The following is a 26,735-nucleotide window of genomic DNA, read 5'->3' as shown; positions in this document are numbered from 1 at the left end:
AAAAAAAAAAAAAAAAGAAGTGTTCATGAATAATGGAAGCTGGTTGAGGGGGCCCAGGAGAAGCTGGACTCCAGCCCTGTTCTTATTAAGCTTTGTTGCCACTGCCTCTGCCTAGAGAAAGGGGCACCCCTCCATGCCCCTGTGGAGTGTCACGTGGGCCAGTAGCATCCCTATCATCTCTCTCATGATGGCTTTCCCTTCCCCAGCTTGGCCTTCCCAGAAATCTGCTTTTCCCCAAAAGGAGGAACGAGAAAAATGACCAAGTTCCAGGTAAGTTGGTCTTTCTGTTTCTTAAAGTGACATCTCTCATTTTTCAGAAGTTGGTCACGTTTTTCTCCTGCTCGGGAAGGGTAAAATGGAACCAAAGGCACTTGACAAATTGTTGTGTGACAGGCTCTTGCTTTTTGCTTATTTCCAAATACTGTGAAAATTAATAGATATATATTTTAAATAAAAAACTCCCACCTTTTAAACATGTTTATAAATTAACTTTTCTTTTTCCCACATTCCTTATCATTTGCATTTAGACGTATACTTAATCATAGTTTAAGTACCACTTTGGTTTTTAAAGTTTAATTTTATATCACCTACAGCTTAAATGGCCACATCATTTCCCACAATATACCTAATACTTCCACCCTTCCTCATTTATGTGGTTTATGAATTTTATCACTTTAAAGATGTTTGCAGTGAGTTTTTCTACATATAACCTTTCTCCCCAAACAGGAGAATTCTACCAGTTTTTCTCCCCTTAAAGTTCTAGGGACTCAGTTGTTTTCTCATGGTGCCTTTTCACATGGTGCCTCACATTTTTTGTGGAAAGAATGTCTAAAGTATGGCTTGGTGCAACACCCAGCTGGTACTGAAGTCAGAGAAAAGAATTTTAGTTGTTTTAAAATAAGAAGAGCTAGATTCTTTATTTACTTCTAAGTTAAACCACGTATGTGTGATAGTTAAGTACCTGTTTTACTCACTAACGTGTTAGTATATTTTAAAGCAATAGATTCTAGGTCTAGTAGCACCCGGGACTGGCCAGCTGTTTCATTTACTCCATGAAACAACTGTGTGACAATATAGATGGTCTTGTCTTCATTGTAACAAAGGATTTGTGAACTTTCAGATACCTACTGAGGTCCATTCAGTCCCCAGCTAACACTTAACCTAAAAATAAAAGACCAAAGTCAGAGGCGACAGCTTTTGAGAACCAAAAGAATAGCTATTCAGGAATCAGTGCTTCAGGCAGAAACCCAAATAATGTTCTGATTAGGAGACAAGGGCGAGAGGTATTTATGAGAGAGGGAAGGCGAACAATTACATCAATAGAAGGAAGGCATTTCTATGGTTGTTAATAAGCCAAGGAAGGGATTTCCATCAGTGCAGATAAACATAGTGATGCTGATTCTAAAGAATCTTTAATTTTCAGTCCTTGCAGTCATAATGTCTGCTTTCCTGTTAGCTTTGGAAATGGTTTGGGATACAGTGCTCCTTTAAGCCCAGTCCAAAGGTTGTTTTGCCCAGTTTTAACATTCCAAAGGTTTGAGGAATAAAGCTTGCGAGACAGTTCCTCTGGGATGGCAGGTCTGATTCCACTTTGAAGAGGCTCCGTTTATATTATTTTTTTACACACAAAAAGTTTCAGTGACCTGAGCCAGGAGTTTCAGTGTCCAGTTAGGGTAAATGGAGAGAGACCCAGAAGAAATGAGACTACCATTCAGGAGGCTGAGGCCACGTGGCATGTGTGCCTGGCGTGTCTGGTGGATGAAGGACTCCAAAAATAACGTTGACCCTCACCTGGGGTACCACCCAGAGAGAGACGGAGATAGGCACTTTTAAATACTGTTTGTTGGGACTAACTTCACTCAGAATTTCTTACAAAATTTGGCACTGTCAGTCTAATTGTAAAACGTGTACATGCCATGGTTTAACAGTGACAATTCAGGAGACTTTATTTAACTATATAAAGGGCACCATGTTACATGTACACAAATTTTTCTTTTTTTTTTTTTTTCCTTTTCATTCCCACCCCCCACACCAGCATTTTTGGTGTGACTGTGGCAGGGGAAGAGGAGAAATGTCACTAAAAAGACTTGTTCGCGTCCCTTAGAGTCTGGAACACCTTCCTGCCTATCTCCTCCACCTTCTCAGCGCTGCCCCTCCCAGTGGCCATTGGTCGTAAGATCGAGGGTGCCTGTGTTTGGTGTTGTAGGAGGCGGTGATGTTCAAGGACGTGGCTGTGGTCTTCACGGAGGAGGAGCTGGGGCTGCTGGACTCCGCCCAGAGGAAGCTGTACCGAGAGGTGATGCTGGAGAACTTCAGGAACCTGGTCTCAGTGGGTGAGGACAAGGCGCTCTGGGACTCGGCTTCATTCCCTTGAGCAGGGTTTCTCAACCTGGCAGTATTGACATTTGGGGTCAGATCATTCTTTGTAGTGGGGACTGTCCTGTGCATCTTAGGCATTTGGTAGCATCCCTGGCCTCTGCCCACTAAGTACTTCACGGTGTCAGGACTCCTAGAGACCCGTTTCCCAGTCCCTTTGGAACATAGAGACAAGACGATTGTAGCCTTTGTTCCAAGGCAAACGTTTGTCTTTCGTAAGTTAACTGTAAGTGAACAGTCGAGTGTGGCTGTACCTGGCTCCTCATTTCATACATCTTTTTGAAGCTCGTGGGTCATGATCCATTGATGGGTCATGAATTTAGTGAGTTGCATCGAAGTGTTTGATAAACACTGCTTTGGGTAGTGTTGGGAGGGGTGGGTAGAGCCTGACATCATGGGATTGGAACCCACATTTTTTAGTACGTTTTACCTTGAATGTTTTCACTTAACTCTTAATCTTTTCACAGGGCATCAGTCCTCCAAGCCAGATGTGATATCCCAGCTGGAGAGGGAGGAAAAGCTCTGGATGACGGCGATCCAGACCCACAGAGGTAGGCATTCAGCGGCGAACTGCAGGGGAGACCTTGTAGGGAACAGTCCCGTCATTCTGCCTTTTCTGGGCGATCTCTTCCCCACACAGCAGCCTGAGAGAGCCTTGGGGAGCATCAGTCACATCATGTCACTCCTCTTCAAGCCCTCCACTGGTTTCCTGTGTCCCTCAGAATAAAACCCAGAGTATTTCAGGTGTCTGGAAGGCCCTGTGGTGTCTGCTCATTCACCGGGCTTTCCCAGTCTACATTTTTCTCCTGTCATTTCCTCTTCCCTTTGGCTCTGGCAGCATCACCTGTTCCTCTGCTATGACGATTATGCTTCTGCATCAGGAACCTCTTACGTTCTTTTCTCTGGCTGGAATGCTGCTTTTCCATAAACCTCCAACCCCTTTCTTATTCAGTCCTGTCTCTACTCAAGTCATTTCATCCAATGCCTTCTCTGACCACTCTTTTTAAAATATCAAAAGTTTATACAGATGGAATCTTATGCCATTTTTTGTGTCTGGTGTTCTAGCATTGTTTTTGAGATGTGTGCTTCAGTTTTTTCCATTGCTGAGTAGTATTTCTTTGTGTGACTGTACCATCTCTTTGTCTTCACCATTTTGACTTGGGTTGTTTCCGGTTTTTAGCTACTGTGACAAAAGCTGCTATGAAAATTCACATTCAGGTTCTTTTTTCTCTTGGGAAACTATGTAGGCATAGGATTGGCTGGCTCATATGGTGGATGTATGTTTAACCTAAGAAATGGGCCGACTGTTTCACCATGGCTCTACCAGTTTGCATTCCCGCCAGGAGAGTATGAGATTTTGGCTGGTATCATCACTCTATAATTTTAACTATTCCAGCGGTTGTGTAATGGTAGATCGTTGTAGTTCTAATGATGACTAGTGATTTTAAACATCATTTCAGGGTTGTCTTTTCAAGTTTGTCTTGGCCATTTGTATCTCTTCTTTTGTGTGGTGCCTGGGTTTAGACCTCTGACTTTTAAATTGATTTGTTTGTCTTAATATTAAGTTGGAAGGATTATTTATATATTATGGATATACACAGATACATGTTTGCAGGAATTTTAATCGCACTCTGTATTGTCTTTCATTTTTTTCATGGTGTCTAAGAGCAAATGTCTTTCAATGAAGCACAATTTATCAGTTTTTTCTTACAATGTATTCTTTTTGTGTCTTAAGTCTTTGCCACCCTGAAGTTTGCAAAGAATTTATCCTATGTTTTTCTTTTCCCCCTAAAAGTTTTACAGTTCAAATCGTGATCTATTTTGAGTTACTATGTATGGTATGAAGTAAGGGTTAAAGTTTTTTTTCCCCCATAGTGATACACAGTGTTCCAGCTCTTATTTGTTTAAAAGACTAACTTTCCACATTGAATCACCTTGGCATCTTTTTCAAATTAATTGGTCAGATACAGAGGGTGCCAAAAAAAATGTATACACATTTTAAGAAAGGAAAAAACTATTAATATTGTAATGCTCAATATGTACCAATAACAAAAAATGAATACAAGTCATGTGTATATATTTTTTTGGCACCCCCGGTATGTTTGGGTCTATTTCTGTGCTCTCTATTCTTTTCCATTGATCTTCATGTAATTTTCAATTCTCAGCAGACATTGACAAGGCGTCTACAATTTAGCTCAAGTCTGACACCCTCTAGCTGGAGGCAGCATCAGATCCCACGGGTTAAGGGCTCAGTCCTACAAGACTGCGGTCCCCCCACCCCACTTCAGACACCAATCTTAAGTCCAGGACGTCACCTTGCTGTTGACCAACTGGCTATAGAAGTGAGATTCTACAACCCCCTCCTTAGGTTCCAGTCAATTGCTAGAGCAGCTCACAGAACTCAGAAAAACATTTTACTTTCCTAGATTGCCAATTTATTATTAAAGGATGTAACTCAGGAACAGTCAGATGGAAGAGATACATAGGGCGAGGTATGTGGGAAGGAGTGGGGAGCTTCCATGGTCTCTGGGCCCCCACTGGCCCTGTGTTGCCTGCTGCTTACAGAGAAGCCAAAAGCGAGGCAGCAGCTTTTGCCGAAGGAGGCAGATTATTCTCAGCAAGCCAGTCAAATGAGGAAAACAGAAAAAGTTCTAATTAGTCTTCCCGAACAAAGGCTTGGGATCAGTTTTAAAAGGCGAGGGTAAAGAGAAGTTATACATATTGATTAATTCTAACTCAGGTGGTGTGATTGGATAGTGTTGGAACTAAGCCATCTAAGGGTAGGGATGTGGAAAGAGTGAGAAAGAAAGAAATTCCAATATGCTAGAGTTTTTCAGTCCTGTGTGGGTCCAGATTTGGTCCCTGCACCCCATCTTCCTTACTGGTGGACGCCGTGCTTCTTAATGGGCTCCAGGTGGTAAAAGTTGAATCTCTGCTACTTCAGTTCCATGCATTTGGGTTCCCTTGTGCTCTTGAGGTCAGTTTGGGTTATCTAGCTGTTAACTGCGCGTGCTCAAGCCTCTGGCACCAGTGTGGTCCAGCTTGGTCTGGTGGTCTCTGGAGCTTGGAGGAGGCTTGCTGTTATCTCCTAAAAGACATTTAAAACTAGGAAAACAAAACAAAACAACACCCTCTTGGGGTCTGGTTTCAATGTTAGGGGCCCGATTTCACTTGCATCTCCTTGTGTTCACCAACCCAGAATCTCCCGGAATCCCCTCCTTTTGTGTTTTTATGGAGGCTCTGTTATATAAGCACAATTGATCAAATCATCAGCCATTGGTGATTCAGCCTCCAGCCTCTCTCCAGACCTCAGAGGGTGGTACTGAAAGTTCCAACCCTCCAATCACTGTTGGTTCCCCCTGGCAACCAGCCCCCAACCCTAAGTGCTTTCCCAAAGTTGCCTTAAGAAAATTTCAGGTGTGCTTGAGGGACTTCTTATGGATAACAAGGCACCCATTTCCCCTTTATGCCTCTGAGGCAATTTCAGGAATCGAGGCCAAAAGATCAAATATAAGAAAAGATGCTCCCATTGCTCTTATTACGTAGGAAATTCCAAGGGTTTGGGGAAATGTGAGCCAGGAACTGTCGCGTCCCGCACGACATGAGCAGTGGGAGAACGAGAGGAGGCGGCGAAGGGTTAAGAAATAAAAGAAACAGCAGTCAAGAGTTAAATGAGCGTGAGGCCAAGGGTCTCCAGCCTCGTGGACTAAGAGCCCCGAATCGGGCCCCGAATCGGGCCGACACACCGCTTTTATTTCTCCACCTACCCGGAAGTAGCATTGTTCTCTCCACAGTCTGTGAGTCTCATTCCTGAGAACTTGCTCAAGCCAGATTACCCATGCCTGCAAGCTGCTATTACCGAGACCGAGAGTCCGCCTGCAGGATAAAACTGATGCTCTGCCTTCACACACCCTGTAAGCATACACCCCAGGAAGATAAGATTATTGTGCTGAGGACAGATATTATCACACCATCAGGTCACTTCCCAAGCAGGTTGAGGGAAGGAATGTAGCCACAGAGGTAGAAAACCTCCAGTCTCTTTGGGGGGTGAGTGAGGGCTCATGCCCACCTCCATCAGCCCCGAGATTTCTCCTAATGGCCTCCACCCGACCGTGCCTGTCTTAGGTTGTTCCTCCCACAAGGAATCTTACCCGTCATTGACTATTGTGGGCTGCTGCATCCTTTAGACCAGCGGTTCTCAACCTTCCTAATGCCGTGACCCCTTAATACAGTTCCTCATGTTGTGGTGACCCCCAACCATAAAATTATTTTCGTTGCTACTCTATAACTGTAATTTTGCTACTGTTATGAATCATAATGTAAATATCTTTTTGTTTTCCGATGGTCTTAGGCAACCCCTGTGAAAGAGTCGTTCGACCCCCAAAGGGGTCGCAACCCACAGGTTGAGAACCGCTGCTTTAGACCATCCATACAAGTAAAAATGATGAGACATTTAGAAGTAGTTGTATATAGTGGGGAATGGAAAAAAAAACACTCACAGCCCCAGGCAAGACACATACTTAGATAAGACCCGAGAAGACCTTATTCCCTCAATCTTGGCTGATCCCAAATTTCATACCTTTGTAAACATAGGGTGTTCTTGATTGGATGCTTTCTTTGTTGCTGTAGACCTTCAATCCCTTTACAGAACTCTTACATATTTATTGTCTCTAATTGTTTTTTTAATGTCTCCATGGGGAAACAAGGGCTTGTGGCTTCCTTGACCACTTTCTTGCTGGTGTTAATCTCTTTGTCCTTAATTCTTTATTCTCCTTTTCCTTCCAGGAGGCAGGAATGAAAATGAGATGGACACTCTTCATGAAACTGGAGTAAGGTGCCTTTCATTGGGAGAGCTTTCATGCTGGCAAATCAAGAAACATGTTGTGAGTAAATTAAGCAAAAGTCAAGACTCCATGATACACATTCAAGAAAAGAGCTCTCAATTCCCCAAAGCACATAATTCCCCCTGTCAGGTGGGAACAGGAATATCAATTCAGGCTCATGTGGAAGACAGCTATATACTGAATCTTATTGAGGGTCATCCCAATATTAACGAAAAGCAAGACTTTCCAGCTGGGAGAGCCCAGAATTCTTGGAGTAAAATATATCTGAACGAGACACAGAATTACCAGAGAAGTTGTACGCAGACACCAATGAAAAACAAATTATGTATATTTGCTCCATGTGTTAACATTTTCGGTTGTATTTCACACCACCATGAGGATACAGTACACACAAGAGATCAAGCTCACAGCAACAAGGACTGTGGTGAAGACCTGTCAAAAGTGTCACCTCTTGCCCAGCTCAGTATAATCCACACGGGACAGAAAACCTACCAGTGTAATGAATGTGAAAAAGTATTCAGTGATCGCACCAGTCTTCAAGTTCATCAGCAGGTACACGTGGGAAAGCAGTCCCTTACATACAGTACAAATGAGAAGGATACCATGCCCGTTCAACCAAGTGTTCGCGCAGGAAAAAAACGCTATTGGTGTCATGAGTGTGGCAAGGGTTTCAGTCAGAGCTCAAACCTTCAGACTCATCAGAGAGTCCACACAGGGGAGAAACCCTATTCGTGCCATGAGTGTGGTAAGAGCTTTAATCAGACCTCACATCTTTATGCTCACCTGCCTATTCACACAGGAGAGAAGCCCTACAGATGTGAAAGTTGTGGGAAGGGTTTCAGTCGTAGCACAGATCTTAATATTCATTGCAGAGTCCACACTGGAGAGAAACCTTACAAATGTGAGATATGTGGCAAGGGCTTCACTCAGAGATCCCACCTTCAGGCCCACGAGAGAATTCACACTGGAGAGAAACCCTACAAATGTGCAGATTGTGGGAAACGCTTCAGTTGTAGCTCAAATCTTCACACCCACCAGAGAGTCCACACTGAAGAGAAACCATACAAATGTGATGAGTGTGGTAAGTGCTTTAGTTTGAGCTTTAATCTTCATAGTCATCAACGAGTCCACACGGGAGAGAAACCATATAAATGTGAAGAGTGTGGGAAGGGTTTTAGTTCAGCTTCAAGTTTCCAGAGCCATCAGAGGGTTCACACAGGAGAGAAACCATTTCGATGTAATGTGTGTGGGAAGGGCTTCAGTCAGAGTTCATATTTTCAAGCCCATCAGAGAGTCCACACTGGGGAAAAACCATACAAATGCGAGGTGTGTGGGAAGCGCTTCAATTGGAGCTTGAATCTTCACAATCATCAGAGAGTCCACACGGGAGAGAAACCCTATAAATGTGAAGAGTGCGGGAAGGGTTTCAGTCAGGCCTCAAATCTCCAAGCTCATCAAAGTGTCCACACTGGGGAAAAACCATTCAAATGTGATGCGTGTCAGAAGCGATTCAGTCAGGCCTCACATCTTCAAGCCCATCAAAGGGTTCACACTGGAGAGAAACCATTCAAATGTGATACCTGTGGTAAGGCCTTCAGCCAGAGGTCAAATCTTCAAGTCCATCAGATAATTCACACCGGTGAGAAACCATTTAAATGTGAGGAGTGTGGGAAAGAATTCAGTTGGAGTGCTGGGCTCAGTGCCCATCAGAGGGTCCACACGGGAGAGAAACCCTACACATGTCAGCAGTGTGGGAAGGGCTTTAGTCAGGCCTCACATTTTCACACACATCAGAGGGTCCACACTGGAGAGAGACCATACATATGCGATGTGTGTTGTAAGGGCTTCAGCCAGAGATCACACCTCGTATACCATCAGAGAATCCACACTGGAGGGAATCTATAGAAATGTGAGGTGTGATGCAGCCTTTGTCTCCGTTGGGAAGACTATGCTGGTAATTGTGAAAAATTCCTTCAGAACTCAGAAACTTTAAGGAATCATCACGGGAAAGAAGCTTTACAAAATGCTGTTTTAAGGACTTAGTTGGGAGATGAATTCTTTATAAACATCAGATTTCGCACATGACAGAAAACTGGTTTTATAAATATGGCCAATGGTTATACTAGAGTTTTGAATGTCATAATTCTCAAGATGAACACTTATCAAAGAATCTTAAATTTCATTGGCATCTACCCAGAAGAAAGGGCTTATAAAAGCAATGGATAGGATTTGAACAAAAGTATAATGATGGATAAACAGTGTAACCTCCACATAGGCAGGGGTGTTTTTCGCTACTGCCTCTCTACCTTGGAGAACTGCTTGACTTGTAGTGGGTGCCCAGCAATTACTAAGCAAAGTGAAGGAAAATCCTAGAATTAGGACAAGTATTTAAAAATTCTAATCAGTTCCCTACCTTAAATTCATACCAACATATTCAAAAGGAATCCTGCAAATAGCCTTAATAAGATTCGTTTCAGGAAATATTGATTGAACTACAGAAAACCATAATTTTGCCATCCACAGTAATAGAAATTTGGACAAGATTTGTGAATGGCTCCCATCCTCCAACCAGCCTCAGTTCTTTATACAGTGTATCATCTGTGTGTACAGTGTGATATTTAGCTAAACATTAGCTTGTATTTTATAGGCTGAAATGTACTGGTTTTTTATTAATCCAATGATGGAATTTGTAAGATTGGAAATTTTGAACCCTAATTTGTTAAGGTAGGGTTTTACTGTAATTGTTTCAAAGTGTTAAAAGTGGTTACTAATGACAAAATTTCAGTAAACTTGAATTGTTAATAATTGGTTTTGTCTCATTATTTCCATGCAGGTTTAAGTCAAATTGTCTTCTCTACACAGTCCTTCCTCCATCCTGACCTCTTGAGGCAGGGGCTTTGGCAGATTTCAAGGACATTCATTTTGTCACATTCCACCCTCATTTTTCCTGCTAAAATGGGGAGGGGGCAGTGGGATAAGAAACTTATTTAATTTTGATTGAATGTCATCAATTTAATTTTGATTGAATGTCATTAAATGTAACAATTTAGATGGACTGTAATTTCCACAGCAACCTGTTCAACACCTCTTGGTACAGATGAACAACATTAGCTGGTCCATATGTATCAAAATACCCTTTGATCTGGCAACCCTAGCACTAGAGGTTTTGCTTAGGAGACTAGAAAAAGTGAGAAAGAGCATACACAGAGATCTTTATACTGAATTCAAAAAAGGAAATAAGTATCAGCAAAATATCTGGATGTGTTTTAATAATATACAGCCATGAAAAAATATTGTAGGATATAGATCCTACAATACAAAAGAGTACATCAGCAGCATGGCAGCATGAGAAGACCTGCAGGTCTCTCCCCTTGAAGTTCCACGTTGAACAGCTATAATTCAACAAAGGATCGCCTACTCAACAAGCAAACTCATCAGAGAGATTTGTCCATTGAGAGATCTGAAGGTGGATGTATTAGGTTGTCGGAAAAGTTATGACATACTTTGTCTGTTTTTCAAAGGTCATTTATACAAAGAACAAAGATCAATCAATGATATATTGCATTTTGTTCAATAAATTTTTGTCATCTTTCAATGAGCTTCATAATTCCTCGTTCATAGAAGGACCTGTCTTTATCGGCAAAAAACTGAACAAGGTGCTGATTTGCAGCCTCATCTGAATTGAATGTTATACCACGCAAAGAGTTTTGAAGAGCAAAACAAGTGGAAGTCTGACAGCGCAAGGTCAGGCGAGTATGGTGGGTGTGGCAACACATCCCATCCAAGCTCCAATTATTTTTGACGGGTGATCAAACGTGTGTGGTCTCGCATTGTCATGATGGAACACAACTCCTTTACAATTAACAACCTCTGGACGTTTCTGGATGATGGTTTGTTCAAACTGTCCAACTGCCGACAGTACACATTCAAATTGATTGTTTGGTTCCTTGGAAGGAGCTTGAAAAACACGACACCTTTAAAATCCCACCACACTGAGAGCATAACCTTCCTCTGATGAATGTCTGCTTTCAATGTCGTTTGAGGTAAATCGTCATGTCGGGACCAAGACCGTTTGCACACCACATTGTTGTAAACAATCCACTTATCACCAGTTATAAGTCGCTTCAAAAAGGATCGTTTTCTTCACATTTAATGAGCATATTGCAGATGTTTATATGCGCCGTCAAATGAACTTCTTTGAGTTCATGCGGAACCCAAATATCGAGCTTGCTTATGATATCCCAGCTTCCTCAGGTGGTTATGAATGCTTGAATGATAGATGTTCAATGTTTCTGCAATCTCGTGTCATGTAACATGGGTTTGACTCGATCAATGTCTTTGTTTTGTCATCAACCTCCGTGGGCTTCCCTGACCGAGGAGTGTTGTTGAGATCAAAATCGCCAGCACGGAATTTCGTGAACCATCGTTGGCATTGACATTCTTAGAGACCATTGTCACCATAAACTTTATGCAACTTTTCACAAGTTTGACTCATGTTCTTCCCTTTATGGAAGTAGAACAGTAAAATATGGTAAAAATGCACAGTTTGGTCTTCCATCTTCAACTTGTAAAATCTCCAAAACTCAACCAAATCACTCAATTTTTTTTTAGAATGAAGCTAGAACTGCCAGCTGTCAAATGACATAGTTGAATAACATAGATGCAAATGAGTCTAGTACTTCCAAAAATGAACTAGTGCCATCTTTTGTAAACATGTGTCATGACTTCTCCGACAACCCAATATCTGAGCGAACAGCGGAGATGGGACAGAGCAGAGGACAGGGACAGATGCCGAGTGCAGTACATCTACTTGCCATGGCCCCAGTAGATGCAATAGCATTGAAGGATGGGGGTGCAAACCCTACTGGGCAAACCAGAGAGGCAGAGATAACAGTAAGGCCTGAGTGGCTGGCACACGTTGAGGCTAAAGTCAGGGTCAGAGATGTGGTGCAAAGGGTCACAGCGTTCCACAGCCGGCCAGCACCAGACAAAACATTCCATAGATGACGGAACCCATCCACCCATCCCCGTGGCCCACTCAGCAGACTGCAAAAGGGATGAAAAAAACTTTACAGCTTAAGTGGTCTGTACTCACTGTGGCTAAACCCACTAGTAAGAGCAGAGCCACAGATATGATCCATTTCCCCCTGTCCCCAGCCAATCCCTCCTCAACCCATCTCTGCAGCCGGGTAGAAGCAGATGGGTAAACTCAGACCAGCTCTGCTGGCAGCTTCTGGTTACAGGAAGGTGGTGCTGGGAACACACAGGAGACCCATAGCCCGCCACTTCCAATCCACTTGAGTGGTGCCCTGAGACTGAGGTGACTGGGTCTTAAAGGGGACACACACTTCTTCAAGGAATGTGGGGCATTTTCCTTGGCCAAAGCTACAACACCCCACAGAGATGCCCCAAGCCCCAGCAGTGCAGATAAGAGAAAAACTTGTGCTTCAGCACCACCTAATGAAAAAATTTCTACATGTTAACCTGCTAGACACTGAAGTGTCAAATATGTTAAAAGTTCTCATTCCCATAAATTCCCAGACAGAGAGATAATCCAAGCACAATGAATAATCAACAAGGGAATGCAGAAAGAAAATGAAACATCTTCAGAAAATTAAAGACATGGAAGTGTGTGATTTAAATGTTGGAGAACTCAAGATTGCAGTTCTGAAAAAAACTCAGCAAGATACAAGAAAACTCAAAGGCAGTTCAGCGAACTCAGAAATCAAAATGAACACAGGAGATTGAAACTATTGACAAAACAACCAAACAAATTCTAGAGCTGAAGAACTCAGTAAAAAAGATGAAGACTAAACCAGTGGGCTTAGGAAATAGACCAGATGGAAGAAAGAATTAGTGACATAGAAGACAGAAATCTAGAAATGACTCGGAAGGAGAATCAAGAGTAATAAAATGAAAGAACTCTATGGTAACTAACTCCTTTAGAAAGGGCACTATACAAGGACACGAGGGGGAGACAGAGAAAGAGAGCCTATCAAATAATTGACAAGAACTTCCCAAACCTGTGGAAAGAATTGGATCCTCGAATCCAAAAGTGTTCTCCAAGGCACATTATATTAAAACTGTCAAAAGGTAATGACAAAGAATTCTCAAACCAGGGACAAGAAAATAATAACCTGTAAAGGAAACCCCATTAGATTATCAGATTTTTCAGCAGAAACCCTACAAGCCAGGAGAGAGTGGAACCAAGTGTTCAAAGTATTGCAAGAGAAATCTCCATCAAATAAAAATATATCCAGGAAACTTATCCTCTAAGTTTCCTGATGAAATAGAAATAATGGCTTTTCCAGACATACATAAGCTCAGGGAATTTACCACCACAAGACTTGTAATACAAGAAGTACTAAAAGATGCTCTTCTATCTGAAATAAAAAAAAAGGATACAAAACTATGAGTAGTATGATGACTCAGACAGAAGCAGAAAAGTGCAACCCTTGTTCAGAATACAGTTTAAACATTTAAATATAAAATAAAGGTTAAAGGAGGTCCTTTAAAAAAAAAAAAGGACAGTAGCTCCTGCAATTTAGAAATGAATACACAGCATAAAAGGATAATTTGTGACAATAAAAACAGAGAGTGGGAAAAGGACTGAATTAGCACAGGTAATGGAGGTAAGATGCAATAATTAGAAAGAGGACTGCTGTATAGGTGAAACCTTTTGCATAAACCTAATGGTAACCATAAAAAAATCTAGAACTGAGACACAACATAAAAAGGAGACAGGAAAGGGCCGGCCGAGTGGCGCGATGGTTAAGAGCTGGCTTGGGACACCAGAAGGCCCCAGTTCGGATCCCACATATGAGGGCCAGTGACACTGCCCTCCACAGCTAAGATGCTGAACAACAGCTCAACCTGGAGCTGGGCTGCTGTGAGTCGCCGGCGACAGCATAGGCTGCAGCCCCTGTGGCAGTGGGTTGCCATGGGCTACCGTGTGTAGCCAGCAGCCGCAGTGAGCAGCCGTCCAGAAGCTGGTGACTGATCTGCCTCATCCAGGAAGAGCACAATAATAATACCAACATGCGCCAGTGAAGCAACGTCCTCCACAACTAGACTGAAGAACAAAAGGACAGCAACTTGTCTGTTCCCCTTCCCCCGATTCCCCAGCACTGTTCCTCTTCCCCAATGAAATCTTAAAAAAAGTATTGATGGGCCAGCGGAGTGGTTTAGTTGGTTAAGAGCACGAACTCTGAGCAACAGGATCCCCTGTTCGATTGCCACATGGGCCAGTAAGCTGCGCCCGAGCTGAGCTGCCACTGAGCTGCCAATAGGTGGCAGAATGAGTCAGCTGGTGAGAGCACATGCTCCTAACAACAAGGCTGCTGGTTCGACTCCCATGTGGGATAGTGGGCTACTCTCACCGGCAACTAAGATTGAACACAGCTCCTTGAGCTGAGCAGCTGTGAGCTGCCAACAGGTGGCCGAATGGTGACTGGACTTGGAGCTGAGCTAGCTGCGCCCTCCACAACTAAGATTGAAGGACAACTTGGCTGTTCCCCTTCCCTAATTCCCCAAAAAAAAAAAAAAAATATATATATATATATATATATATATATATATATATATATATATAAAACAGGTGATTTGTAAGCAGAGTAGTAATGGAGGAATTTTCTATTTTAATGTTTTTATTTGCTTTTACATTATTATTTGTTAAACAAGAGAACAAAAGCCATAAATTAAAAAACAAATGCCCAATACATCACAGACGCTAAGTATTTGTGTCATCTTTCACATTCCAAGAAACCAAGAAAAGATATGGCCACTATGCAAAATGATAATAAAAATGCAACTCACCTGGCACTTGGTCATTTTCTCCTCTTTTGTCTGGGGAAGGCCAGAGTCATGTGAAGACAGACCTGGAAAAAGGAAAAAAGAAGTCATGAGAGAAAGGCCAGGAATTCCATAGCTGATTTGACATCTTCAAGAAAACCAGAGAAAGGCGCCCCTTCCACCAGCGGACCCAGCCCCCTGTGGCTTGGTGAGCAGAGTCTGGGCTGAGCTCCAGCTACCGCTAGTTCAGCCGGGGATGAGAACAAGCTGCACAGCTGTGTCTAATCATCCAGCAGACTGCTCCTCAAAGCTCCCACACCTACCATCCCCAGGCCCGGAAATGTGGGAAGGGGAGGCAGGGGAATGTGTTTTGGTGCTGGCGCCAAAATGCCCGAGTTCAAATCATAGCCATGCTACTAGCTTTGGTTGAAGTGGATTCTGCCATCAGCAAGTTGAGGATTGCAATGGTGCCTAACCTCCTGGGGTGGCTGTGAGAGTGGAGAGAAGCTGCTATAGCCCTGCTGGGAGGGGGGACCCCATTTCCTGGCAGCTGCACAGAAGCAGATGCTATCCCGCTTTACAAAGCCATCTTTGCAAATGTGCTTGCAAGACTCCGAACATCAGAGACTTTCATCTTTGAAAAGTGTGAAATTCTGGCTGGCAGCTTTACTTATTTGTTGCCTAGTAACTTCTTGAACGTTCATATTTGTTTTAGAAAAAGGAATATTCACGTGCTGGTGACTTTTCTTCCTGAAGCCAGAAGAGGCCCAAAGGCCCATCCCCCTTCCCCTATGTTCCAGGACTAACGCAACCTGTGACTTTTCTTCATTTGTCATGTTAAACAAAAACTCTGTGAGTCTCTGTTTCATTGAACAATACTTGAGTGATGACAAAATCTAACCCAGAGGGTGTCCTGGAGGTTTGGGGAGCTTCTGTGTGTGAGGCGGGGCTCAGGGCTTGGCCCATGAGATAAATTCTCTATAAGAAAGGATTACAGTTACGGTTGTTCCGACTTAACAGAAGGGCAGGTGGAGGTCCCGTGAGCTCTGATTTGAGCCTGTGTCGCCAGGCTGCTCTAAAGACAAGTACAGGCGAGCGGGGAACATTCTCATGGAATCAGTGAAAGAACAGGTGAGAAATGGATTCGTTTCCTAGGCTTCTGAAAAAAAAATTAGCACAAACTTAGCTTAAAGCAACACAAATTTACTGTTACCGTTCCGGATGTCAGAAGTCCACAGTGAGTTCTCACTGAGCTAAAATCAGGGTGCTGGCAGGGCTGGTTTTTCCTGGCGGCTCCAGGCAGGAGCCTGTTTCTTGCGGCTTCTGGAGGCTGTTCGTAGCCCCGTCCTCCACCTTCAAAGCCAGGGGCACAGCAGCTCCCTCTGACCACTTTGTCTTCCCTTTATAAGACCCTGGTGATTACATTGGGCCCACCTGGATAACCCAGGCTACATTCCCCATGTCAAGACGCTTAAATTAATCACATAGGCAAAATAGAAAGAAACATTCCCAGGTTTTGGGGATTAGGACCTGGACATCTTTGGGGGGGGACAGGATTCAACTTACCCTAAGGAGTAAAGGACACGGAAAAGAGGGAGAAAGCGCCCCCTGCCGGATGGCCGGCTTGCCAGATAATGAGACGCAGGGAAGGGCGTGGTTTCGGGAGCCCCATCTAACGCTGACTGGCACTCTCTCTGTGCCTGTTGCCTCATCATTATAAGAGGAAGATAATCGTAACTTCCTCCCAGGCTGTTTGTGAGGCATAACGCAGTAAAACAGAAACACACAGGTCAGTGGCGGGCACGCGGTAAGCATTTGAGACCTGTCACCTGTCAGCATTGGTTTCTTTTCCTACTTGGAGTATACCCTCACAACCCCAGATTTCCTCTCCGGCTCCAGGGTCGTCACATGCCTTCTGCTCAGTAACTGGGAGTTACATGGAGATATGACAATTCCAGGTGTTTAGTGGGAAAAACTCACCGACCAAATAAGGGTCAGGTGTGCCTGGCTCAGTTTTGTCCGTGACAATTAGCCAGGATCCCTTTCTAGCCCCGACTTCCCAGACGTGACGTGGCCTTTCCTGAGGCCTTAGGTCCTCCCCTTTGTCCAGGCCATCTTTGCCTCCACCTGGGAGGCCCTCTTTCTCTTCATTTTTCTGGATAACCCTACTCAGGCGTTGCCTCCAGGAAGCCTTCCACAATCCTCCAGGGCTATTTTATTAATTAACCTCCTGTGTTACCTGAGAGGTGATTCTTACTCAGCTTCATATCGCCAGTCCTCCTAAACCTACGAAGGGCAGAGAGGGCACAACGAATGGAAGAATGAATGAACCCACAATTGGACAGGGGCGATATGGATAAGGTGAGGTTCCCAGGTCAGGGGACTGGAAGGCAACAGTTTCACTTTCTGGGCGCTTCCTCTGGGTTTCTAGCCGTATATACGATTCTGAAGCATCTCAAGGACATCTCTGGGATGTCTGCAGACAGTAAACATTTCCTATTGAAGGCCTGCTCTGGCCACCTGCTCCTCCCTGCCTCTTCCCCATGAAGTTCCTGCTTTAGAAAGCTCTTTTTTTTTTTTAGCTGAGCCATCCTGCTACCTGTTGGCAGCTCAGCGGCTGTTCAGCTTGGGCTGGACTCGAACCGCTGTTGCTCAGAGCTCAAACTCTTGAGCGAGCTCTTAACCAACTGAGCCACTCGGCGGGCCCTAGAAAGCCCTTTTATGTTTAAATTTGGGACACTTGCAGATTTCTGAAATGGGAGCACTCTCCCTATTGCACATCTTTTTTTTTTTTAAGATTTTATTGGGGAGTTGGGAGAGGGGAACAGTGTTGGGGAATCGGGGAAGGGGAACAGCCAAGTTGCTGTCCTTTTGTTCTTCAGTCTAGTTGTGGAGGACGTCGCTTCACTGGCCCATGTTGGTATGATCACTGGGCTCTTCCGGGGTGAGGCAGTCACTCACCGGCCATTGAACTGCTGCTCACGGCGGTTCAAAGCAGTTCACGCAGGCTGCCAGCCACTCATGGTAGCTTATGGCAGCCCACTGCAGCAGGGGCTGCAGCCAACGCCATCACCAGCGACTCATGGCAGCCCAGCTCCAGGTCGAGCTGTTGCTCACCATCTTAGCTGTAGAGGGCAGTGTCACTGGCCCTCATGTGGGATCCGAACCGGGGCCCTGCTGCTCAGAGCTGGCGTCCCAAGCCCGCTCTTAACCAATGCGCCACTCAGCCGGCCCTGCACATCTTTTTGAATGATCTCTTATTGATGTCTGAATGTGTTATTTGACAGACAAGGCTCATAAGTTAGACATACAAGGGGGTGGGTGACTGGTTAGCTCAGTTGGTTAGAGCGTGGTGCTAATATCACCAAGGTTGCCGGTTCGATCCTCACATGGGCCACTGTGAGCTGCGCCCTCCCAAAAGTCAACTATGCCACTGTAGCATGAAAGCAACGTGTAACCAATGACCATGGCTGTTCCCCAATAAAATGTAAAAAAAAAAAAAAATGCAGCCAGTCTCTGTATTGACATATAGTGTCGACCAGCTCAGTTTCAGACGGTCCCATCAGACAATAATAAGCCCTTTGCTTGGGCGTTTCCATGTGACCCAGAGGGCCCAGCAGCATCCCTGATGGGTTTTTTCACCTTTTTTGAGATTTACCTTGTAGCATTAGCTAACATCTCTATCTCGTCACACACACATTTCTTCTAGTGCTGGCAACAGATAAGATCTAGTCTCTTTGCAAATTTAATGTTTATAATAGTTTTGTTGCCTGTAATCACTACACCATGTATTAGGTCTCCAGGACTATTTACCTACTAGCTGTAAGTTTGTACTCCCCAGCCCCTGGTAACCACCATTTCATGATTTTGATTTTTTGAGATTCCACATATAAGAGCTATCAGACGGTATTTGCCTCTCTCTGACTTATCTCAGCACAATGACCTCAATGTCCATCCATATTGTCGCATATGGCAGAATTTCCTTTTTTCTTCTTATGGCTGAATAGTAGTCCATTGTATATATACACCACTTCTTTATCCATTCATCTGTTGATAGACACTTAGGCTGTTTCCATATCTTGGCTATTGTAGAAAATGCTGTGGTGAACACGGGGCTGCAGGTATCTCTTTGGTAACCTGTTTTCATTTCCTTTGAATAGGTACCCAGAAGTGAGAGCAGCCGTGATATTTTGTAACAGTTTAGGGTCCCCCACTGAGGACCCCAAATCTGCAGTAGTCCCATAATCTGAGCCGGTGTCATGGGTGGAGCAATTCCATCGCATTCAATCCAGCCCAGCCTGTGCTGGGGCTGAAACAGCTCAGGCAGGCAGCATCCCGTGTCAGCTTAGAGACAGGTCCAGGCAGTTTGGGATCTGTGATACCAAAAACGCCAGCTGCCCTTCTTGCCAGACAGCTGTGCTGCAAGTCCAAGTAAGGCCCTCTCAGCAGTATGCACACAGGCTGGAAAAACATCCGGCTGGCTCTCCGGTCAGGCATCTGATTTCCCAAGAGCTCATTAGCAGCCAAGAAGTGCTTCTGGAAACTCTGAAAGTGTACCTGGAGATGGCCTCTCTTTTTACCTTGCCTCCCTTTCCCTCCAGAGGCTCAAAGAGGCGAGACTCAGCAAAAATCATCAGTTACAGAGACTTAATCTGTTCCTAAAATTTAAAAAGTTTACATTTCACCCCTCCCCCAACCTGGCAGCAGGAAGTAAGGAAGTTGTGGCCCTAACACTTCTTTGCAGCTTTCCGTGATTGGGGTGATCCCTCCAGCGTTTATAAAGTTATAAACATATACACATCTACATCAATTTTTATCATACAACCAGGTGCAAAAGCCAAAAAATACAAAGCCATGCTCTTAAAAGTCCCCTTTCCCCTCACTGCAATTGAACTCAAAGCCCAGGCAATAAATCCAGCATTTACAAGGTTAACAGCTGGGGAGGGAGGTTGTGAGAACTCTGTTTTCCACCAGGAAGCTCACTGTTTCCCTCCAGGCCCCTCCTTCTCACTCTGGTTTGTGTAAAGCTTTGTTTCATCGGGTGAAGTATAGAGGAAACCCATCCAGGCTTCCAGGCGTCCCCTCCCTGGGGAGCCACACAGGACACACTTAATTCCCCCAGCAACAAACTGTGACAACATGTGAGCTGCTGTGAGCCCCCGTGAGTGGCCGTCGAGAGACTGCCTCACCTGGGAAGAGCGCAATGATAATATCAACATGGGTCAGTGAGGCTATGTCCTCCACAATCAGACTGAAGAACAAAAGGACAGCAACTTATCTGTTCCCCTACCCCAATTCCCCAATAAAATCTTAAAAACTAATAATAAAATAAAGACCCACCCTAACAAAGCTTAAAAACAAGGTTCAAAATAATCAAACTGAACCGAAGGAACATGTGACCATCCTGGTATGAACAGAAAAAGCATTTTATAAAATTCAGCATTCATTCATGATAAAAACTCTAAATAAAGTACAACTAGAAGGGAATGTTGCCCCGCAGCTGTCCAGCCGTCTGTCCCCCCGCACTTAACCCTAAACTGACCCTTTTGAGGACACTGCTCATACACCTTGTGTCTCCCTGTTTGGCTCCAAAGGATGGCTGGTTAGTCAATGACGGATAAGATTCCTCATGGGAGGAACAACCTAAGCCATGCACAGTCACATGAAGCCATCAGGAGAAATCTCGGGGCTGATGGAGGTGGGCATGGGCCCTCACCCGCCCCCCAAAGAGACTGGAGGTTTTCTACCTCTGTAGCTACATTCCTTCCCTCAACCTGCTTGGGAAGTGACCTGATGGTGTGATAGTATCTGTCCTCAGCATAATAATCTTTTCTTCCTGGGGTCATTTGCATATAGGGTGTGTGAAGGCAGAGCATCTGTCTTAAACTGCAGGTGGACTTTCTGTAACAGCAGCTTGCAGGCATGGGTAATCTGGCTTGAGCAAGTTCTCAGGAATGAGACTCACAGACAGTGGAGAGAACAATGCTACTTCCGGGTAGGTGGAGCAATAAAAGGGGTGTGTCGGCCTGATTGGGGCTCTTAGTCCACGAGGCTGGAGACCCTTGGCCTCACGCTCATTTAACTCTTGACTGCTGTTTCTTTTATTTCTTAACCCTTCGCCCCCCCCCCCCCCCCACCTCATTCTCCCACTGCAGGACGTGACAGGGAACTTACTCAACCCCAATGGTTGAGCTACCAAAAAACCCTCCAGGTACTGGAGAAAGACTAAATGCTTTCTCCCTAAGATGAAGAGCAAGGCAAGGATGTATACGGTTAGTACTTCACTCAAAATTGGTCTACCAGCCCTATCTAATGCAATAAGGGAAGAAAAAAGAAGTCAACAGAACGGGGATGGGAATGGAAAGAGTACAACTCTATTTATTGTCTATGTAGAAAATCCTGTGACATAAAAAATGTTACTAGGGCCTGCCAAGTGGCTCAGTTGGTTAAGAGCTCGCTCAAGAGTTTGAGCTCTGAGCAACAGCGGTTCGAGTTACGGCCCTAGCTGAGCAGCCGCTGAGCTACCAACAGGTGGCAGGATGGTTCAGCTAAACAAAAAACAAACAAACAAAACAAAACAAAAAAAAGTTACTAAAACTAATACGCAAATTTAGCAAAGGCAAGATACAAAAACCAATTATAGTTTTACATTCTAGCAGCAAACAAATAGAAATTGAATTTCAAAAACAATACCCTTCAGAATAGCAACCCCAATACATCAATCACTTGAGATAAACTTCAAAATATATGTAGAAATCTACACATTGGAAACAATAAAATATAACAGAGAGAAATGAAATAAGACCCAAATAAATGCAAGAAGGTGTCAATGAAAGAAGATCTAAATGCTCATGGGTCAGGAGGACTTCTATCTATTGGGTTATTGGAAAAGTCATGACACATTTTTGCAGTGAAAAACATAGAAAAAATACGTCATGACTTTTCTGACAACACAATAGAATACAAAAAAAACTATTAAAATTCAATAAGAACAAAACTTAATTTAAAAATTGAGCAAAGGAGTTGAACAAACAATTCCAAAAGAAGATATACAAATGGTCAAAAAGCAAAAGAAAAGATGTTCAATATCCTTAGGCATCAGAGAAATGCAAACTAAAACCACAATGATATATCACTGCACTATTGCCATTAGGATGGCTGAATTTAAAAGACTGAAAATATCAAATGTTGGAAAAGATGTGGAGCCAAGTGGAACTCTTAACACATTGCTGGTGAGGATGTAAAATATACAACCACAATGGAAAATGATTTGGTAATTTCTGAAAAAGTTAAACATATGACCCATAGAATCCCCTACTAGTTATTTATCAAAACAAAAACAAAAACCTACGTTCATAAAAAATCCAGTACACAAATGCCTCTGAAAGCTTATTTACAATAGCTAAAACAATAAGAACAACCCAAATATCCATCAATAGGTGAACGGGTAACCAAATTGTGGTCTACTCAAACAACAATATACTATGTAACAATAAAAAGGAACAAACTCTTGATAAGTGTTCAAAACCATAGTAATAAGCAATGAAGCCAGACACAAAAGGAATACATACTGTATAATTTCATTAATAAGAAACTCAAGAAAAGATTAATTTAATCTTTAGTGACATAAAGTGAATCAGTGAGCCAGGAGTATGGCAAGGGGCACAAGGAAACTTTTTGCAGCGATGAAAATAGTCTACATCTAGATGGTGGCAGTGGGCATGTGTGTATATTTGTCAAAACCGATCAAATGCATTTACTTTATGTAAATTATATGTAAATTACAACTGAAAATAATTTTAAAAGACAGTTAAGAAAATAGACAAATGACAGAATGGAAAAAATTATTCACAGTAATATAGCAAAGGACTTGAACTCAAAATATATTAAGAACTCCTTCATGAACACTAAAAAGTAGAAGCCAATTTTTCACATGAGGAAATTACTTCAACAAACTTTTCATAAAGTATATACAAATGGTGAAAACGCACTTGAAAAGTGGGGAGGGGAGGAAAAAGAGAAACAAATTAACATGTTTATAGTTATCTCTACACTTTGGCTTTCTTCTGTTTCTCAAATTCTCTATGATGAGCATAAATTAATTCTATAATCAGAATATGAACATAATGTCACATAAAATAACAAGGAATTAACTAAATGAGCACAGCCTTCAACTCCTCTAAGGTCCTAAATTATTACCAAATGACCCTCCCTCCTCCAGTCATGGGGATTACCATTTCTTGGGGCGAAAGGAAAGTATGGCATGAAGTTCAAGAATCAAGGCTACCTGGTTCAAATTCCTGGTTCTGTCTTTTCCTGTTGTTTGACTTTGGGAAAATAACTTAATTTTTTTGCCTATCAACGTTTTCATCTGTAAAATACAGACAACTATCTTTGTCTATTATGAGGATTAAGTTGATGCATATAAAGCCTGTAGAAGAACAAACCAGCACTTAACATGTTAACAAATATTGTTACTCATCAACATATGCCTCATCCAACCTCCCCTGTATTCTATAATAAACTTTTGAGCATTTGCCCAAAAGAAAAAAATTGCTAATGAGTGAAGGAAGTCTGCTCTCCAAATGAGAGCTTAAATGGCACACAGCGTGTTAAATTCTCCCACGTTTGGACAATGAGACCAGGAGCCAAGGGGTCACTCCCTCCTTTTTGCACCCTCTTTGAGAAGTCAGGGCTGAGAACGGAAAAGAGACGGCAAGATAGCACAATTGTGTCTCTGGTCCAGAATAAGTCACAGTGGACACCCCCAGGCACCAGCTGGCGGGTGAGAGCCACTCCTCCCTTTTAAAAAAAAAAAAAAAGGGTGGGGATGGAGTGGGGGAGTCAGTAGGAATCTAGGAACAGCCCCACTTCCAGCAGGGATCAGAGGGCTCAGCAGCTGGAGCTCAGAACCCACCGTGGGCTCAGCACAGAAGCTTTCAGGGACTGAGCGCTTCTCGGAAAGAAATAATGAATTGGTAACAACCGACCACCTTTTAACTTGTGCCAGGATCGCTTCTAAGCATTTTTACATCTTTTTATTTCACCTATATCTCACAACTCGCCTACTAGGCAGATACTACTATTAACTCCACTTTACAGAAGAGAGACAGAGAAATTTCATAACTACAAAGATTATATCACCATAAGGCAGCAGAGCGAGCGGAAGATGGGGGAGGCGAGGGAACCCGAGCGCCCAAGAGACCCTCAAAGTTAGAATCCAGACCCCAGCCCACCCCCCCACACGGGATGCACGAATCGCCCTAAACGCCAAGATGATGCAAACCGAGGTCCCTGCCTTCAGCAGCTTCTATTCCCTGAGGGCGCGAGCGGCACCTGCGAGTCCCAGGCCCAGGCAAACTCGGAAGAGACCCACGGGTCCAGCACTCACTCACCTCCTAGAAAGTCTTGACCCCAGCAACTGAGTCGCTCTCCTGTAGCTGAAGTGCCTGGACTATACACCCCTTCTGAACCACACTTCCCAGAATCCCAGAGAAAACAAGGGCTACAGCTCCACCCTTTGAGAGCGAAAGTGGCTTACTACCTGGTGCTCTAGGACTACACTTCCCAGAATCCTCGACAAGGTAGCTCTTACATTAGGTTGCCACTTTATTATTATTATTATATTTTTTAAGATTTTCTTGGGGAATTGGGGAAGGGGAACAGTGTTGGGGAATTGGGGAAGGGGAACAGCCAAGTTGTCCTTCAATCTTAGTTGTGGAAGGCTCAGCTAGCTCAGCTCCAAGTCCAGTCGCCATCCGGCCGCCCAAAGGATGTTCGTCGCCACTCAGCTCAAGGTGCTGTATTCAATCTTAGTTTCAGGTGGGCATAGCCCACCACCCCACGCAGGAGTCGAACTGGAAACCTTATTGCTAAAAGCGCACATTCTCACCAGCTGAACCATCCTGCCACCTGTTGGCAGCTCAGCTTGGGCGGAGCTCACTGGCCCATGTAGGAATCCAAACAGCGACCGTGTTGCCAGAGCTCACACTCTTAACCAACTGAGCCACTCGGCTGGCCTGGAAAATTCTTTACAGTCACCATTGGTTAAATCTTTGGCCACTGGTAATTGATTCAATTTCTAGCCCCACTTCCATCCCTGGAGGCCTGGGGGTGGGACTGAAAGTTCCAACCTTCTAATCACATGGTTGGTTCCATTGGCAACCAGCCCCCATCCCTAAATGCCTTCCAAGTCACCTCATTAAAACAGACACTCCTTTTCACCCCCAACACATAAGAAAACTCCAAGAGTTCTGGGACCTGTGAGCCAGAAATTGTGGATGGTAAGTTCACAATGGAAAAACCAGCTCACACCTACCTTAATCAAGTTAACATCACCTATAATGGGACAAACATGTTTCGTTGTGATGCACCAAGGACACATCACTTATGGAATCCTTGTGCCAAAATAATGCCTAATTTAAATCAAATCATGAGCAAATGTCAGACAAATCCAAATTTAAGAGACATTCAGAACTATCAAGGTCATTAAAAACAAAGACTGAGGTAGTCATCCAGATGAAAGGAGTCTAAATGCAATGTATAATCCTTGACTGGATTCTGGACCAGAAAAAAAGTGTGATAAATGTATTATTGGGTGATTGATAAAATTTGAATAAGGTCTGTAGGTTGGATAATGTTATGTATCAATATTAAATTTCCCTGAATATTATACTTGTAGCAGTATTAAGGAAATACCCTTGTTCTTAGGAAATATACACTTACGTGTTCAGATGTAAGGAGTAAGATGTCTGTAATAAAAAACAAACAATCCAATTAAAAAATGGGCAGAAGTCCTGAACAGACACTTCTCCCAAGAAGACACAAACGACCAACAGATATATGAAAAAATGCTCAACTTCACTAGCTATTATGGAAATGCAAATCAAAACCACAATGAGATATCATCTCACCCGTTAGAATGGTTACCATCAAGATAAATAATAACAAGTGTTGGAGAGGCTGTGGAGAAAAAGGAACCCTCATACACTGTTGGTGGGAATGCAGATTGATACAACCGCTATGGAAAACAGTATGGAGATTACTCAAAAAATTAAGAACAGAATTACCACATGACCCAGCAATCCTTCTGGGTATCTACCCCAAAAATCTGAAAACATTTATTCATAAAGATATATGTACTCCAATGTTCTTTGCAGCATTATTTATGGTGGCCAACATAATGGAAACTACCAAAGTGTCATTCGATAGATGATTTGATAAAGATGTGGTATATATATAAAATGCCATAAGATGAAATACTGCCATTTGTGACATGATGGATCTTGAGATTATTATGCTAGCAAAATAAGTCAGAAAAAGCTAACCATATGACTTCACTCATAGGTGGGATATAAAACTGAAAGCAACAAAGGAACAAGACAAAAGAACAAAAACTCAGACACAGACAATTTAGTGATTACCAGAGGGTAAGGGAGAGGGGAGATGGTAGAGGGTAAAGGGGGTCAAATATATGGAGATGGAAGAACTGACTCTCAGCAGTGAACACACAATGCAATACATAATGTATTATAGAATTGTACATTTGAAACCTATATAATTTTACTATTGTCACCCCAAGAAATTTAATTAAAAAAAAAATCTAACAAACTCATGGTTAAAAATGTGTACACTGGGCCGGCCGAGTGGCGCGATGGTTAAGAACTGGCTTGGGACGCCAGAGGGCCCTGGTTCGGATCCCACATATGAGGGCCAGTGACACTG

At 43.4% G+C, this 26,735-nt stretch overlaps 1 protein-coding gene and 1 long non-coding RNA gene across 6 annotated transcripts in view; one reads left to right on the top strand and one right to left on the bottom strand.

The window, feature by feature from the left end:
- Positions 1-10,023, top strand: part of ZNF235 (zinc finger protein 235) — a 61,983-nt gene extending 51,960 nt beyond the window's left edge. For 3 of the 5 annotated variants that reach the window (XM_019626253.1, XM_019626254.1, XM_019626255.1), the window contains exons 2-5: positions 207-270; positions 2,207-2,333; positions 2,844-2,927; positions 7,162-10,023. In XM_019626253.1, coding sequence (XP_019481798.1) covers positions 256-270; positions 2,207-2,333; positions 2,844-2,927; positions 7,162-9,125 — 2,190 coding nt within the window. In that variant the 5' untranslated portion in view covers positions 207-255 and the 3' untranslated portion in view covers positions 9,126-10,023. The remainder of the gene's footprint in view (positions 1-206; positions 271-2,206; positions 2,334-2,843; positions 2,928-7,161) is intronic. The other 2 variants (XM_019626256.1, XM_019626257.1) reach the window with 1 other exon arrangement.
- Positions 7,210-24,677, bottom strand: LOC109372799 (uncharacterized). The gene is made up of 3 exons (XR_002122096.1): positions 24,407-24,677; positions 15,036-15,097; positions 7,210-7,237 (listed from the first exon to the last, which is right to left on the bottom strand). It is a non-coding gene; the product is annotated as an uncharacterized LOC109372799 (long non-coding RNA).
- Positions 24,678-26,735: the final 2,058 nt, after the last annotated feature.

This window comes from Hipposideros armiger, unplaced genomic scaffold (genome assembly GCF_001890085.2).
Source record: "Hipposideros armiger isolate ML-2016 unplaced genomic scaffold, ASM189008v1 scaffold_664, whole genome shotgun sequence".
NCBI classification, from domain to species: Eukaryota; Metazoa; Chordata; class Mammalia; order Chiroptera; family Hipposideridae; genus Hipposideros; species Hipposideros armiger.
Note: the sequence above shows the minus strand (reverse complement) of the source record. Positions and strands in the feature narration are given on the sequence as shown.